Source organism: Raphanus sativus, chromosome 4 (genome assembly GCF_000801105.2).
Source record: "Raphanus sativus cultivar WK10039 chromosome 4, ASM80110v3, whole genome shotgun sequence".
In the NCBI taxonomy this organism is placed as follows: Eukaryota; Viridiplantae; Streptophyta; class Magnoliopsida; order Brassicales; family Brassicaceae; genus Raphanus; species Raphanus sativus.
Window position 1 is genome coordinate 11,772,108 of NC_079514.1, and position 15,460 is coordinate 11,787,567.

At 39.5% G+C, this 15,460-nt stretch overlaps 3 protein-coding genes across 3 annotated transcripts; 1 reads left to right on the forward strand and 2 right to left on the reverse strand.

The window, feature by feature from the left end:
- Window positions 1-17: 17 nt before the first annotated feature.
- LOC108853705 (LRR receptor-like serine/threonine-protein kinase RGI2) lies at window positions 18-3,861 on the reverse strand. The gene is made up of 2 exons (XM_018627126.2): window positions 877-3,861; window positions 18-645 (listed from the first exon to the last, which is right to left on the reverse strand). Exons 1-2 carry the CDS (start codon window positions 3,752-3,754, stop codon window positions 173-175), a joined length of 3,351 nt encoding a protein of 1,116 aa, XP_018482628.1. The 5' UTR covers window positions 3,755-3,861; the 3' UTR covers window positions 18-172.
- Window positions 3,862-5,502: 1,641 nt separating this feature from the next.
- LOC108855275 (probable disease resistance RPP8-like protein 2) lies at window positions 5,503-9,285 on the reverse strand. Its single transcript, XM_018629045.2, is given in 6 exon segments — window positions 5,503-5,733; window positions 5,852-5,897; window positions 5,899-7,574; window positions 7,739-7,885; window positions 7,983-8,872; window positions 9,132-9,285. Coding segments are annotated over 4 exon segments (2,739 nt in total). The 5' UTR covers window positions 8,863-8,872; window positions 9,132-9,285; the 3' UTR covers window positions 5,503-5,733; window positions 5,852-5,861.
- A 2,768-nt stretch (window positions 9,286-12,053) lies between these two features.
- On the forward strand, window positions 12,054-14,293 carry LOC108848768 (pentatricopeptide repeat-containing protein At5g48910). Its single transcript, XM_018622203.2, has one exon. It carries the CDS (start codon window positions 12,129-12,131, stop codon window positions 14,085-14,087), a length of 1,959 nt encoding a protein of 652 aa, XP_018477705.1. The 5' UTR covers window positions 12,054-12,128; the 3' UTR covers window positions 14,088-14,293.
- Window positions 14,294-15,460: the final 1,167 nt, after the last annotated feature.

Below are 15,460 nucleotides of genomic sequence, written 5' to 3' on the forward strand. Positions count from 1 at the left end.
GAACCAAAGAGTCGTTTTCACATAGTATATTCTAGATTATTGTTCCGTTTTCATTTCTTGGTTTGTAACAAAGAGTTAATCACAACGTCATAAAGAGAACCGCGATCTTAGAAATTTAATTGCTCATCTATTTCACATTTGCTCTAGCATTACAAGTAGTAGCAGCAGAAGACTACATCAAAGAAGACGCAGAGAAATTTGTGCTACTGTTTCTCAAATATTTATCCGTTTGTTGTACAACAGAGGAAGGTGAAGAATCATCTCTTCGTTCTCCTCCATTGTTGTTACAGCTTCCCGAGCAACCATTATTCTCAACACCTTTCGTGGACTCCTCTCTTTCTTGACGTATCTCACTGAGCATTGCAGCCACATCTCTCATTGTGGGCCTGTCTTCAGGCATTGGGTTAACGCAGAGAAGCGCAACTCCTAGCGTCTGCATCATCTCTTGGACCTCACACTCTGGTCTCGCTAGCAATCCTTTGTCGATTACTCGTGTATCTCTCATCTTCTTGACCCAGTCTACTATGTGTAGTCCGTCTTGTATCGTTGGATCGATCGGTTGCTTCCCCGTTAGTACCTCTAAGACCACAACTCCGTAGCTATACACGTCACTTTTCTCTCTTATCTTCAATGAATATTCGTATTCTGCATATTATTAGCAGTATAAGACTATGTCATGTATGCCCGATTGATATATGTTGCTAGTAACTAGACATGAACATAAAAAAAAAAAAAAACTAGACATGAACATATAAACCGAATACAAACCAAAACTGGATTATTGAAACATAACCGAATAATAGGCAACACTCGTTTAATATTTTGACTACTACTAGTAATAGTCTATAGTATATTTGATTGAAATGTGGAGAGTACCTGGAGCTATGTAACCATAGGAACCAGCAATGGTTTTGGAAGAACAAGCAAAGTCACCATCATCAACAAGCTTGGCAAGACCAAAATCTCCAATATAAGGCTCAAAATCAGGACCAATGAGAATATTATTAGCCTTGATGTCTCTATGAACAATGGGAGGAACACAGTCATGATGCAAGTAAGCCAAACCCTGAGCTGCACCTAGTATAATCCTGTACCTAACCTCCCATCCTAAGCTACATTCACCACTCCTCTCGTGAAGCAAGCTTCCCAAACTCCCATTCGACATGTAATCATACATAAGAAGTCTCGTGCTCTTGTTCCAGCAACATCCCAAGAACCTGACAATGTTCTTGTGTCTGATCGAACCAAGCGTCTTGACTTCAGCTGCGAATGAGTCTCGACCTCCTGATGTCTTAGCAACCGTCACTGTCACTGGCCAGAGCTTTTTCACTGCGATGACTTCTTGGTTAGGCATCTCTGCTCTGTACACTACTCCAGAGCAACCTTTCCCTATAACATTACTTTCTACCAAACACTTGAGTACATGTTCAACCGTGAAGTTGAGTTTCTGAAACGGTCTGAATTGCCATGTCCATAGGTTATCTCCCTTCTCTGAATCGTTATCGTCCTGAATCATTTGCCTTGCCCTTAAAATCGCTAACACGCCTAATACCGCTAGAATAATTGTCAAACTTATTAGCAATCCAATGGCTATCTTGAGTCCCTGAGAGTGCATGAAATCTTCACCGGGCTGTGTGTTTAACCGTGTACCATTACTAACAAAACAAGACCTGAAGCCTTTGGAACAGAGTCCATTGTTTCCTTCCATCTCTTCTTGTATCATCTGTCTGAACACTTTACTGTCTGGAAGATAACCTGAGAATCTGTTGTGAGAGATGTTCAGAGAAACCAAGTTTTTTAGACCGGACAGCACAAAGAGGTCTCCCGAAAGCATGTTGTGCGAGATATCCAGCACGGATAGGCGGTTAAGCGCTGAGATCCTCGCCGGGACAAAGCCATCTAATGAGTTCCAGCTCAAGTTCAAGGCAATGTCTAGATTCTCAATGTCAAAGAGCTCTTCTGGTATGGTTCCAGAGATGCTGTTACTGCTTAGATCAAGAAGCTGAAGACTCGTGCATTGACCTAGAGACGTAGGGATCCTTCCATTGAACAGATTTTCTCTAAGAATGAGCCGGTTAAGCGAAACGAGCTGACCAAGACCATCAGGAAGCTTGCCACTCAAGCCATTTGAAGAGACATCAAGTACTTGAAGCTTTGTTAAAGAAGATAAAGAGAGAGGAAGATAACCTTGAAGAGTGTTGTTGCTCAAGTTCAGCATTTGGAGTTGTCTGCAGTTGCTTATCTCCCAAGGAACTGAACCGGAGAGATTATTCTCAGACAAGTCTAAGAAGCTAAGGCTCTGAAGAAACCCTATCTCTTTAGGAATCTCTCCGGTGATCCTGTTATTGACAAGCCTTAATCTGACAAGAGAAGTGCAGTTTCCGATCTCCGGTGGGATAACACCGGAGATGGCATTAGATATAAGCAAGATCTTAGTCAGATTCCGAAGCTGGAACAAACCAGCAGGTAAAGCTCCGGTGAGAAAGTTCTGAGACAAGTCAAGAGCTTGAAGATTCTTACAACCAGCTAACTCTGTCGGAATGTCCCCTTCTAGCTTATTCTGCCACCCTAAAAAGATGTTAAGCTCCTCAAGCAAACCAATCTCAGGAGGAATCAAACCAGAAATCTCATTGGCGTCAATCTGAAACTGAAGAAGCCTTGTGCAGTTGCTTAGAACCGAAGGTATCGACCCTGTGATGTTGTTGCTGCTAAGCATAAGCTGTTGTAGATTCGACAAGTTACCAAACGATTCAGGGATGGTTCCTGAGAGATAGTTCGTAGAGAGATCAATAGCGTTTAAGCTTTTGATGAATCCGATCTCCTGAGGGATAGGTCCGTGGAGATTATTCTGCCATAGAAGCATCTTCTCTAGGTTTCGAAGTTGACCTAGCTCTCGTGGAAGCGTGCCGGACAAGTCATTGTCGTATAGAAAGAGATTGATAAGCTTAGAGCAGTTTCCAAGCTCTTTAGGTATCTCCCCTGAGAGCATTGCTGAGTAGACCGATATAGTTTCGAGCTTGGTTAGTTGACCTAACGTGACGGGTAAGTTACCGGATATTTCCGTGGCGGCGAGCCCTAGAACCGTTAGATTCCAACAGTTTCCGATCTCCTCTGGGATCTTACCTGAAAGCTCTGTGTTACCTCCGGCTCGAATGCTCTCGAGAGTTAAGATCTTTCCTAGCTCAGGAGGGAGGGCCCCGGATAAGTAGTTGTCGAAGATCTCAAGATTCTTGAGGGAGACGCAATCGCCGAGCTCAGGAGGCATGTTTCCGGTGAGGCCATTGGAGTTTAAGATGAGTTCTTGGAGGTTCTTGAGGTTCCCTAGAGTTGAAGGTATGTCACCAACGAGACTGTTTGAGCTTAGATCGAGAACTCTGAGTTGAGAGCATCCTCCGATGTCGGAGGATATAGTTCCGGTGAGATTAGCGTTGGAGATAATGAGTTTCTGAAGCGAGGTAAAGGAGGAGATGTTAGGAGGGAAAGGTAAAGCAAGCTGAACAGAGACGATACTGATCTCTGTAACGAGTTTGTCGGAAGAGGAGGAGGAGCAAGTGATGTAAGGCCATTGACATGGGTCGGAATCAGATGGGTTCCAGGTTGAAAACGACGTCGGAGGAGGCGAGGTGGTGGAGCTGTGAAGCCAAGAAATCAACGCTGCGACTTCGTGTCTCGATGCAGAGGCTGCAGAGGAAATGAAAAACAGAGAGAAGAAGGTAATGGAAACAACAGTCGAGGCTTTTCTTGGAACAGGCATTTGCTTTGGCTCTCCAATCCAAAACCAGTATTACCGGTTCTGAATCGATGTTTGTTGAGTCTCTCTGCTTATCTCTTTTAGCGTATGGTTTCAATGAAGTTTACTTTAGAGATAAGCGAGTGAGACAAAGATAATATAAAAGTAATGAACTTGCATGTGCTCTGTCTTTTTCTTTTACCGACGTCAGTTTTTTCTTTTTTTTTTGAATGAATACCGACGTCAGTTTTAATGCATGTATAGGTTTTAGAAATCAAGTTATAGAGTTTTGACAACAAGTACCTTCATGTCATTTACTGAAAGAGAAAAATGTTATTTTGGAATAAAAATATACAAAAATGGGAGCTTTTTTTTTTTTGAGCAATTTTTTTTTTTTTTTTTTTTTTTTTTTTTTTTTTTTTTTTTTTTTTTTTTTTTAAATTATCTTTCATAAATTAGAACAGCAAAAACACAAGTTCGCATCTAGAGAAAATTCAATGAAACATCCCCAAAAATAACAAGAGGCAAGCAAGTAGCAGCTTATATTCTCTCATACTCACTGTTGTTTTGTTTCGACCTTCTTCTTCTGCCAGAGCCTGTCCACGCCACTGTCTGCGTCAATAGAGTCAGGAGAGTGAGATGGTTTGTTTTCGAGACGTGAGCCGAGTGTTTAAGATTCTTCCTCGTTTCAAGTAACACTCCGTGTTTTTTTTTTTTTGCCATCTAATAAAAATTTTATTAAGCAAAGCCCAAAAGCCCAAGAACCATTACAGGTTCTAAACTAAAAAACATCACCTAAAAGAAACAAGGTCCAAGAAACCTAAAAAAACCGGAAGATTTTAGGCCCAAAAAACAAGCCCACCCAAAAAAAGCGATTATACACGTCGTGGTCACCATCCACGTGTTAGACCTTCGCTCTACACAGGAGCACTGTCCTGAACACTGCCGCATGACCGACAACACGACGGAGCAAATACCGGAGACGACGATCGGACTCTCAAACCGGCGGAACAATCCGAATCCTTGCAACTGAAACTCATCCTCCGAAAACACCGCCGGAGACAGAAATCACACACAAATCTTCACCTGAACTCTTTGAAAGAAGGAGCGTCACGAAACCAATTCCGAGATCTCCACCAAAGCCAGGAAAGTCGTAATTTTCTAATCCATCGCTTTCTTCATCGGACTAGACCCTCGAACCTTCGAGGTCTCCGCCTGAAGCAAAGCCGCACACACCACCAAGTCACAGTAGGAAACCGGAATCCAACTAGAGTCGCCGTCGAGAACGGAGATGCCGTACGACGCGGAAGCAGAGAGCCGACCGCTCATCCTCATCGACAAGGTGCAGCGCCGGAGACTAAACCGATTGTCCACCATGAGAAGATGCGATGCCGGAAGCTAAGAAGCGAAAAACCGAACAAAAAAAAAAGAGAAAAGCAGAGGGGTCGACGGAGCCGGACCGACGGTGGCTTTGGGAGTCACGCCGTCGGCCGGAGCACAAGTTCTGCGGTGGTTAAATTCTAGAGAGAAGGAAGAGGAAATTCTCTAGAGAGAGATGATAAAGTAAATTAGCAGCTCCAACTTTTAACACTCCGTGTATTACTACACTAATGTCCATCATTTATTTAGCGAAAAGAAAAACAATTTTTGATATTTGAATATTGATGGATTTTTATACTATCAAGGTAATTGTATTATATTTTAGGTTAACTAGATGTTTCGTGTCAAAGCTGTTGACTCCTCAATCTCTTGACCTTCGTTAAACCAAACGATAAAATCATGTTCAGTGATCACTATTAAAGCATTGTCATACAAAAAAAAAACAGACATCGAAGAAAATATTGTTCCACATACAAAATGTACTTCAAACATAGCATTACGGAGTGAGCATGCAATAGATAAACGGAATATCTCTCGCAGGCAAGATGCAAACTTTTTTTTTTTACATCAACACAACAAAAACGACTTATATATCCCATCACACCAATCAGTAGCGGATTCACCTGAGAACCGAATAATAAAAAGGTTAGATAGTTGAGACTTTCACACTAAACTTCAAGGAGGATACATATAACCAATAAAATGAACTATATGGGCATTATTTATACCAAAAATATATACCTGAGACGTTTTATTCTCTTTCTTCGTCGCCATCATAGTCCAATTGAAACACTAGGAATGTGTTGGACTTTGTAGTAACTTTCCCCACCTGATTCCAATTTCTCATTCCACTCCTTGTTCATACCTAAACTGTACAGTTTCTTTAAAGAAATTATATACTTGAGCCCTTCCGGTATCTCCTTCAACTTGGCACAACACACTATATCCAAAGTACGAAGACAAGGCATCGACCCTTGTTCGATTTCCCACTCTTCCAACTCGTTTGGACCCCATAAAACTAGCTTACGTAATTGAGGGAATCCACCTTTTGAACACACCATTTTCGTCCCCACGAAAGCACTTTCGTGTAACTCAACCGACTGTAAGTGAAGCAACTTTTCAAGAATCGGTAGTGGGTCCTCCTCCATTCTGCATCCATGTAGAGATATGCGTGAAAGGTTTGGAGGGAATCGAGAGTGCTCAGGAAGCCTTGACATAAGCATCCTCATGTCTAAATCCCTTAGATGAATGAAATTCCAAATGAAATCCACATCATAAGCCCCATCGGAGACCAGACAAAGCGTCTCCAGGTTTCTTAATTCACGGAGAGATGACGCTAGAGTTTCACAAGTATACCTGCCATCGAGAATTACGTGGAGATTCCTGAGCCTAGTCATACCGCGGAGGTCTGTGATGTTACAATTTTCCGACCGGAACCACTCCAAAAACTCCAGGTTCACTAGATTACCCAATTCCAACTTTGTTTTATCATCCATAGAAAAGGGTAGCGACAGGTATCTCAACTCTACCATCTCTTTAAAGATATTTGGCACGTGAATACTCAACTCCATGAAGGATAAATCCAAATAGAGTAGAAGCTTTAGATTCCGTAGAGATGAAGGTACATGAGATACCGAAGTCACCTCTAAGCCCAAAAATCTCAAATGAATGAGCTTCCCAATGCTGGAAGGTATTCTCCCTCCTTTAAAGCCAGCTCCATCATATGATTGTAAACCCAGATCTAACACCCGAAGTAAATGTAAACTTTGAAATCCTTGATCTGACTTCTTCCACCAGTTGTTGTCGAGTCCAAAACCCAAAACAGATCTAGCCTTTTTATTGCTTTTACGTCCCAGCATATTAAATACATTACCACCATGAACTACGAGTCTGCGAGATCTACCGGTATTAACATTGACATTGGAAGTGGAAGTAGTAGAGGCTTTGATGACTTGAAGAAAGTTCTCTTTTTTGGCTTCATATAAGCATACTTCTCTCATCATGTCATGCATTTGACAAGACTCCCATCTCCAACTCAAACTATCTTTTTCAGCAATAACCATATTTCTCCTTATTAACTCTTCCAAGTATTCTTCTCCACTCTCTTGAACGGTTGGTCCATCGCAACTTGACGTTATTATTCCTTCTGCTGCCCATAAATAACACAATTTATTCACTTGTATTTTGTAATCTTCAGGGAAATAAGCTAGGCAAAGGAAGCAATGCTTTAACTCCATTGACAAATCTTCATAGCTCAAAGACAATACTCGATAAACTGAATCTTGTTTGTTATCATCTAAACCAATGATCCGCGTTTGAATATTGTTATATACTCTTTCCCACTCGTCAACTGTTTTTTTTTTAGCTAACAAGCCTCCCAGCACTTTAACAGCTAACGGTAGTCCTCCACAATATGTAACTATTTTCTTACCCATATCTTCTAGTTCTTTATCAACACTAAACTCTGCAAAAAAAAAAATAGCATATATTATAAGATAGGCATGAAGAATATATGTCTATCCCATAAGATTAATTAGTGAATTACTCCACAAGATTTTTGATTATAATAAGAGGTAAGAGATATCACATTCAGTGTCCTAGTTAACAGATTCTTAATTGTAAACGTACCAGTTTTGTCTATTCTAGATAATGCTATCCCTGCACATAGCTTCCAACTTTCCTCGTGAGTAAGGATTTTTGGTGTAAAGGCAAAACATGCTGGGTCTGCATGTAAACCAACACCTTCATTGCGAGAAGTAAGAATCATTTTCCAACCTGCAAATTATATTTTCTTTTATGTCGAATTAAAAAGCATTTATGAAACTGCTAAGGGAAGCACTTTAAGTAATGTATGTACAATTAAAAAGCTCACCTCTTTCTTGGGGGAAAACATCTTTTATTCTATTCCAGTCTTCATTTTTCCATACATCATCGATGACAATTAAATATCTACATGTTCCCAGCAATACAAAGAGCTCTGCCTGGAGTTTATTCTCATCCATCTCTTTGATGTTCTCATCATGTGGTCTAATTTCTTGCAAGATGTTTTGCCAAATATCCTTCCGCTGAAACTCTTTTGAAACACATACCCATGCAAATCCATCAAAATGACGTCGAACAATGTCATGATGAAAAACTTGTCTCGCAAGAGTGGTTTTACCAATACCACCCATCCCTGATATGGAAACCACTTGAATGTTATCATTCTTCACCAAATGACTAACCAATTCTTCAACACTCTCATCTACCCCCACAAGACCCTTTTCAGAACCCTTAGGAAATGTTTGTCTGATCTCCCTCTGCACCTTTTGTCTCTCTTTTAGAGACAGTGAACGGCCATCATTCATGATTTCTTTTATTCCAAAGCTCTGCATTTCCGCAATAACCTCAGACATTCTCTTACTTATGCCTTCAATTTCTATAGAAATATCTCGTCGGTTCGCTAAGAAACAAGAAAGTCTTTTCACTCGCCTCTTGATCCCTTTTTCGTTACCACTAGATTCTTTCAAAAGAAAGGATTCGATTATATCTTCAGCGTCATAAACAATGTCTTTGATATCTTCCAAGAAGTTTCTCACTGTTACTTCATTCCCATATTTCTTGGCATCTGCATCTTTCAACAGTGACTGGAACTTTCTCATCTGACGTTCTAGATCAACAACATGCTCATGCACTCCTTGCAATCGCTCTGATTCTCGACTAAGGAGCTCCCAGAGTTTCTCCAGTCCAAATGACACAACTCCCTCAGCCATTATTACTCTCCTGTTCTACCATCAACACACAAGCCAACAAAATAGTACAAACTTAAATACTATATCTGTCCGAAGAACTTTTTTCTTAACTTCAATTTAATAAAACAAACTAATAATAAGATTTGAGTAAATCCCTCAAATTCGTGAAACAAGACTTTCTAATAATCCAAATATATTTTTTTAATTTGATTCGACCACAACAAAGGGCAAAAGACGGATCAAAGCAAGTTAAGCAGAAAAAAAATATGATATAGAAAAACATGATTTACCTTTTAAATAACAGATCTGCAGCTCGCTTCTATCTGATTCACCTTTTAGCGACCTTCTTTGGAAGAAGAGATATGAGTTGCAATGAAAGAGCAAGTCAACTTTGGCAGTCGCTTCTATCTTTAATAATGCATTTGCTTTTTAGACAACTTGATACTTTTTGGGTGAATTGGCGAAATAGCTTTTTGCGGAGTTGAAATTAACAATCTAACTATGATTTTGACATAATTGATTGAGTGATTCTTTTGCCTCCTTTGCGCCGGTTATACCTTCTAACGTAATAGTTTACCGGTTATAAATCTTAAACTAAATGGTGTGGCTTGTTTTTGTTTGCATATTAACCATCACATAATTCACGGAGCACGTGATTTATATTCAACACATATGATATAAGTGTATGCATCGAGAAGAGTGGATAACAGTTGTAAGATTATCACACGCGATGTTAACATAACGTTGAAACGAAGATACTTACTGTGTAGGAATTCCATACTATGCACAATAGATAAAATAGTAACATTTCAAATATTTCAAATATAGTACGGAATGGAACGGTAAAGGCAACTCAAAATACAAGCATTTCTATTCTATGTGGTAACTCAAATATGTGAGAAACAAAATCTAATTGTCCAAGTACAAGACAACTGATTTGCTATTCTACACCTCTCTCAAATGTTCATCTAGGTATGCCTTCATGGAAGTAGGTTATGATTTCGACAATTTTGAAATCCATTCTTCTAGAAACTAAAACTTATAAATAATCACTAAACCCAAAACAGAAAATGTGAACCCTAATCGCATGGCAACTCAAATATGCGAGAAATAAAACCCGACTATCGAAGTACAAGACCCCTGATTTTCTATTCTACATGCTGCATATGATATAGAAATGTTGAAATGACAATCGCAATATGATAACACTCTAACACCTTTCTCAAATGTTTATATGGGTAAGCTTTCATGGAACTAGGCTATGATTTCTGAAATTTTGAAATTCATTCTTCCAGAAACTAAAACTTATACATTAATCACTAAACTCTAAATGGAAACTATGAACCCAAATCGAAATATAAAATTTGGGAAATAGGTAAGACAAGTATGAATTTGGAATGTACAAATGTGAAAAGAAAAAGTCTAGCATAGCACACAATTGCAAATAAGATGAATTTTCATTCCATGTAGATCAGATGGAATGGAAACAGGGCCTAACGAACATCACAGAGAAGGTATGGGACCCCATCTTCAAGACCCACCCAAACTGCGTTCCATTCAATATCGCCAGATCCTCATCCTCTAATGCCTTCTTGATAACCTCAATCCAATAGAGGTTGAAATAGTTGTTAACCCGCTTCTTTCCATTTGGTTCAAAGCCCGAATCAAACAATCTACATGGAAAGCTTAACTCGTCTTTGACAAACATGAACTATGATGGTAAGAACGGCACACGGTTAATACATAATGAACCAAATATAATGTCATAGGAACAGACTTTTTTTGTCAACCAGCCCAATTGATACGAAAGAATGGTGACACATATTTTATATATCATTCTATGCCATTTCCAATATTATATTCCATCTCCAATACAATACGCTTTTTAGATTCCATAATAGGCAAGAAAACATATGTTATGTTCCATTCCAAATATAATTAAGATATATTCTGTACAATTTCAAATAGAATAGAGCTAGAAGATCTCAGACTGGTTGCGAACAATATATTCTATTCCATTCCAAATAAAATTGAGATATGTTCTGTACCATTTCAAATAGAATAGAGTTAGAAGATCTCAGACTGGTTTTCGAACGATGCATCCCTATGTATTGTAGATTTTTATTCCATACGACAAACTAGACTACTAAACTTTGTTATGTCTATCTCCGATTAAAAACCTCAAATTTATCAAGGACTAAGAACACTCGGGGAAACTACAACCCTAAATAAACATTGCTAAGTTTCTGATGTATAGCAGATCCGACATGTAACGGTAATGAGGTGGAAGGTTTCACAATTATAGGTTTTACAATTATAGAATTCTAGAATTCTAGAATTCTAGGTGTAAGCGGCAGAAAACAACTATAAAGGAGTACACAATCACCGGCGGTATTATTCCCCTCCGCCGAGACCGTAATAAAAAAGATAACCATGCGATTGGAAGAGAGACGGACTGAGATAGAGCAGATTTTGAGTAGATGCACCATCGAACTGATTGTGGAGGAGCTATAGCGGAATTGCGGATGGAGATTTCTGAGAGAGAGAGACCAGGAGGATGAAAGCAAAGAGAGACTTTCTATGGAAGAAGAAAAGACACGAGTTACTTTGCAGGTAAAATTTTTAATTTTTAGTTTTATTTCTATCAGGTCACCCGGTAATTTATCAAGGATATCATAGTAATATTATGTATTAAAGACGCCGTATATCGTTCCATTAGGTTAAAAGGATATTCTTCTAATTAATGTTTTTTTCATAGCTATAGCTCCTAATTCCCCCTACTTTTTCTTCTTTTTTTTGTTCCAACAGAGAATAATTATATTAAAAAGACCACGAAGGCCACCAACCACAACAACAACAGAGTTTCTTTCACCATCAATAGCTCCAAAAACAGAGTAAAAACCAGGGGAGTTACAAAAAACAGAGTGAAAATATTCAGAACCAAGTTGTATTTGTAGTGATGGTTCAATCTGTGTATATATGTTTAGAACCAAGTTATATTTGTAGTCTCTAACTATTCAGAACCAAGTTTTACATTGTAGGATTCTCAAATGTAAACTTGAAGAAAATATTCCTGAATTACCACTGATTTAAAGCTGTTGAAAATTGTTAATCAAATTTAATTTATAATCAAATTTTAATCATGTATAGAGAATATTGTAATTGTATGATTGAATTTATTAAAAAAATGAAAAAATAAATAACAGAATTGGGACAGTTGCACTATCTTGTTTCAAGCCACACGATATCCTTTCCTTCCTCAGACGAAGAACTCGCGAGTCACCACCATGAACCCAACACAGACGCTTCACTCCCCGGGCGGTAACTCCTCGCCACCTCATTCAACGCACCCGTCTTCCCTCTTCCCTCAAATCAACAGATGTCGAACCATGCGCGACCTCTCCCAAATCCACGCCACACTCGTCAAATCCGGCCAAATGCGAGACACTCTCGCCGCCGCGGAGCTCCTCCGCTTCTCCGCCACCTCCTCCGATCTCCTCCACCGCGACCTCGACTACGCGCACAGGATCTTCAACCAGATGCCTCATCGCAACACCTTCTCCTGGAACACCATAATCCGAGGCTTCAGCGAGAGCGAAAACGCGATCGTTGCGATCGCACTCTTCCACGAGATGATGATGAGAGACGAGGAGTCCTCGGTCGAACCGAACCGGTTTACCTTCCCGTCGCTCCTCAAGGCCTGCACGAAAACCGGGAGGATCGAAGAAGGCAAGCAGATCCACGGTTTAGCGTTGAAGCTAGGGTTTAGCGGCGACGAGTTCGTGATGAGCAATCTCGTGAGGATGTACGTGATGTGCGGTTTGATGAGAGACGCGTGCGTGCTGTTTTACAAGAACATTATAAAGAGAGATATGGCTGTGATGACGGTTGATGGTGGTGGTGGAAGTAGAAAGAGAGACGGTGAAGTTGTTATATGGAACGTGATGATCGACGGTTACATGAGGCTTGGTGATTGCAAAGCTGCGCGGACGCTGTTCGATCAAATGCGTCAGAGAAGCGTCGTTTCTTGGAACACTATGATCTCTGGTTATTGCAAGAACGGCGGTTACAAGGAGGCTGTTGAGATTTTCTGTGAGATGAGGAGAGTTGGTTTGCGTCTTAGTTATGTCACTTTGGTTAGCGTTCTTCCCGCGGTTTCGAGGATAGGGTCGTTGGAGTTGGGAGAGTGGTTGCATTCGTATGCGGAGAGTAACGGAGTGGAGATTGATGATGTGCTTGGCTCTGCTTTGATTGATATGTACTCCAAATGCGGAGTTGTGGAGAGAGCGGTTGAGGTGTTTGAGAGGTTACCGAGGAAGAATGTGATTACTTGGAGCGCGATGATAAATGGGTTTGCTATTCACGGGCTAGCGGGTGATGCTATTGAGTGTTTCTGTAGAATGAGGGAGGTTGGAGTTAAGGCTAGTGATGTTGCGTACATCAATCTCTTGACCGCTTGTAGCCACGCTGGGATGGTAGAAGAAGGGAGAAAGTATTTTAGTCAGATGGTGAATGTGGATGGTTTAGAGCCTAGGATCGAACACTACGGGTGTATGGTTGATCTGTTGGGTCGTTCTGGTCTTCTCGAAGAGGCTGAGCAGTTTATACATAACATGCCTGTAAAACCAGATGACGTGATATGGAAAGCTCTTTTGGGTGCTTGTAGAATGCACGGGGACGTGGAGATGGGGAAACGTGTGGCCAACATTTTGATGGAGATGGTTCCTCAGGACAGTGGAGCTTATGTCGCTCTCTCGAACATGTACGCTTCTCAGGGGAACTGGTCAGAGGTTTCGGAGATGAGGCTGAGGATGAAAGAGATGGATATAAGAAAAGACCCCGGGTGTAGCTGGATCGATGTCGAAGGTGTGCTTCACGAGTTTCTTGTGGAAGATGATTCTCACCCGAGAGCCGAAGATATCAACTCGAAACTTGTGGAAATCTCAGAGAAACTGAGGCTGGCTGGGTATAGACCCATCACCACACAGGTTTTGCTGAACTTGGAGGAAGAGGATAAAGAAAACGCGCTTCATTACCACAGCGAGAAGATCGCTGTTGCGTTTGGGTTGATAAGCACAAACCCTGGCAAACCAATACGCGTTGTTAAGAACCTGCGTATCTGTGAGGATTGTCATTCCTCTCTCAAACTCATCTCCAAGGTTTACGAGAGAAAGATAACGGTAAGGGACCGGAAACGCTTTCACCATTTCGAAAGAGGCTCATGCTCCTGTATGGATTATTGGTGAAAGTACTTCATTGTTCATAGTGTATACACATGCTCTCTTATTTTTTTGTTCTCATAACAATGGTAATAATTGAATTTCTTTAGAACTGAGATGCGTTAATAGTACCCCTAGCTACGTTAAATTGTTTTTTTTTTTTTGTAAATTATGAATATAATTATCCATAGAAACACACTGTATATTGTATATTCAATTTTTAAGTCATTTTACATGGTCGAATGCTGATGGTGGTGTATCACAATCGTACATACAATTACATATATATTTATCAGAGCCTGGTGGAGTCTCAATGCAAGTTCCGAATCCGTTCAACGTCTTGAAACACACTTCCCTACAGTTTGACAACAAACATTGTGTATTCGGCGATAACACTTTTCTGCATCTCTGCTTCTGCGCCTCAGTTTTAGGAATGACCAATAACACTGCAACCAATCGTGAATTAAGTGTTCACAGTTAAGAAACGTCTGCTTCTGTTTTGTCATAGTGTATCGTGGAATGTGGATTCGATGGGACTATAGTAGAAGAAAAAATAAACAAAGTTAGTTTACCTGAGAAGAGAAGCATCAAAACCATACAATAAGAGACTAATTGCTTGGACATGGTGAGAAACTTTATTTATTTATTTATAATGTTCTTTATGATGTATGTAATATCTTTTCTCTCCATATACTACTATTATATACTACATTTTAGTCAAACCACACCAGTAGCCAAATAAATTGATAGATATTATACCATATTATAAGATATTATACCATATATGCATTGACTTACATATCATTTTTTGACCGATAATTTCATGCTGGGGTGTATTCAACATTCAACAAGTGTTTTAAGTGATTTGTATTAAAATGATAAATCTATTATTATTTAAACATGAATTTTAAAAACTTATTTAAAATTTACTGTTATTAAATTTGACATTTCATAAAATACTCTAAAATTTACTGTTATTAATTGAGTGGGGATTTTTTAGTTAAAAAAAAACTCAAATCTCATAATTTAAGTGATATTATATTATAGTTTAAAAAAATCAACTTAAATTCTGCAATTAATTGAAATCATTTAAAATTTTATTAAAAATCAAATCATCTCAAACTTTAGATTTAATACACTCCTAAAAAGTTTTAATACACTCCTAAAAAGTATTAGCCATATTCATATTCTTTTCACTGACAGCAGCGTTCAGCGATTCAGAAAATACACTACATATTAGATTTATCATTTCTTTTGTTGTTGTTAAAATGGAATGGTGAACACGACAACTGGAAATTGTATGAATTTTGTGACACCATTAAATCCAGCAGCAGAAAAAAGTGGGAGGACGCGGGTGCTTTTGAACAGCCGGCAACCCAAACTAACAAATACGATGCCGT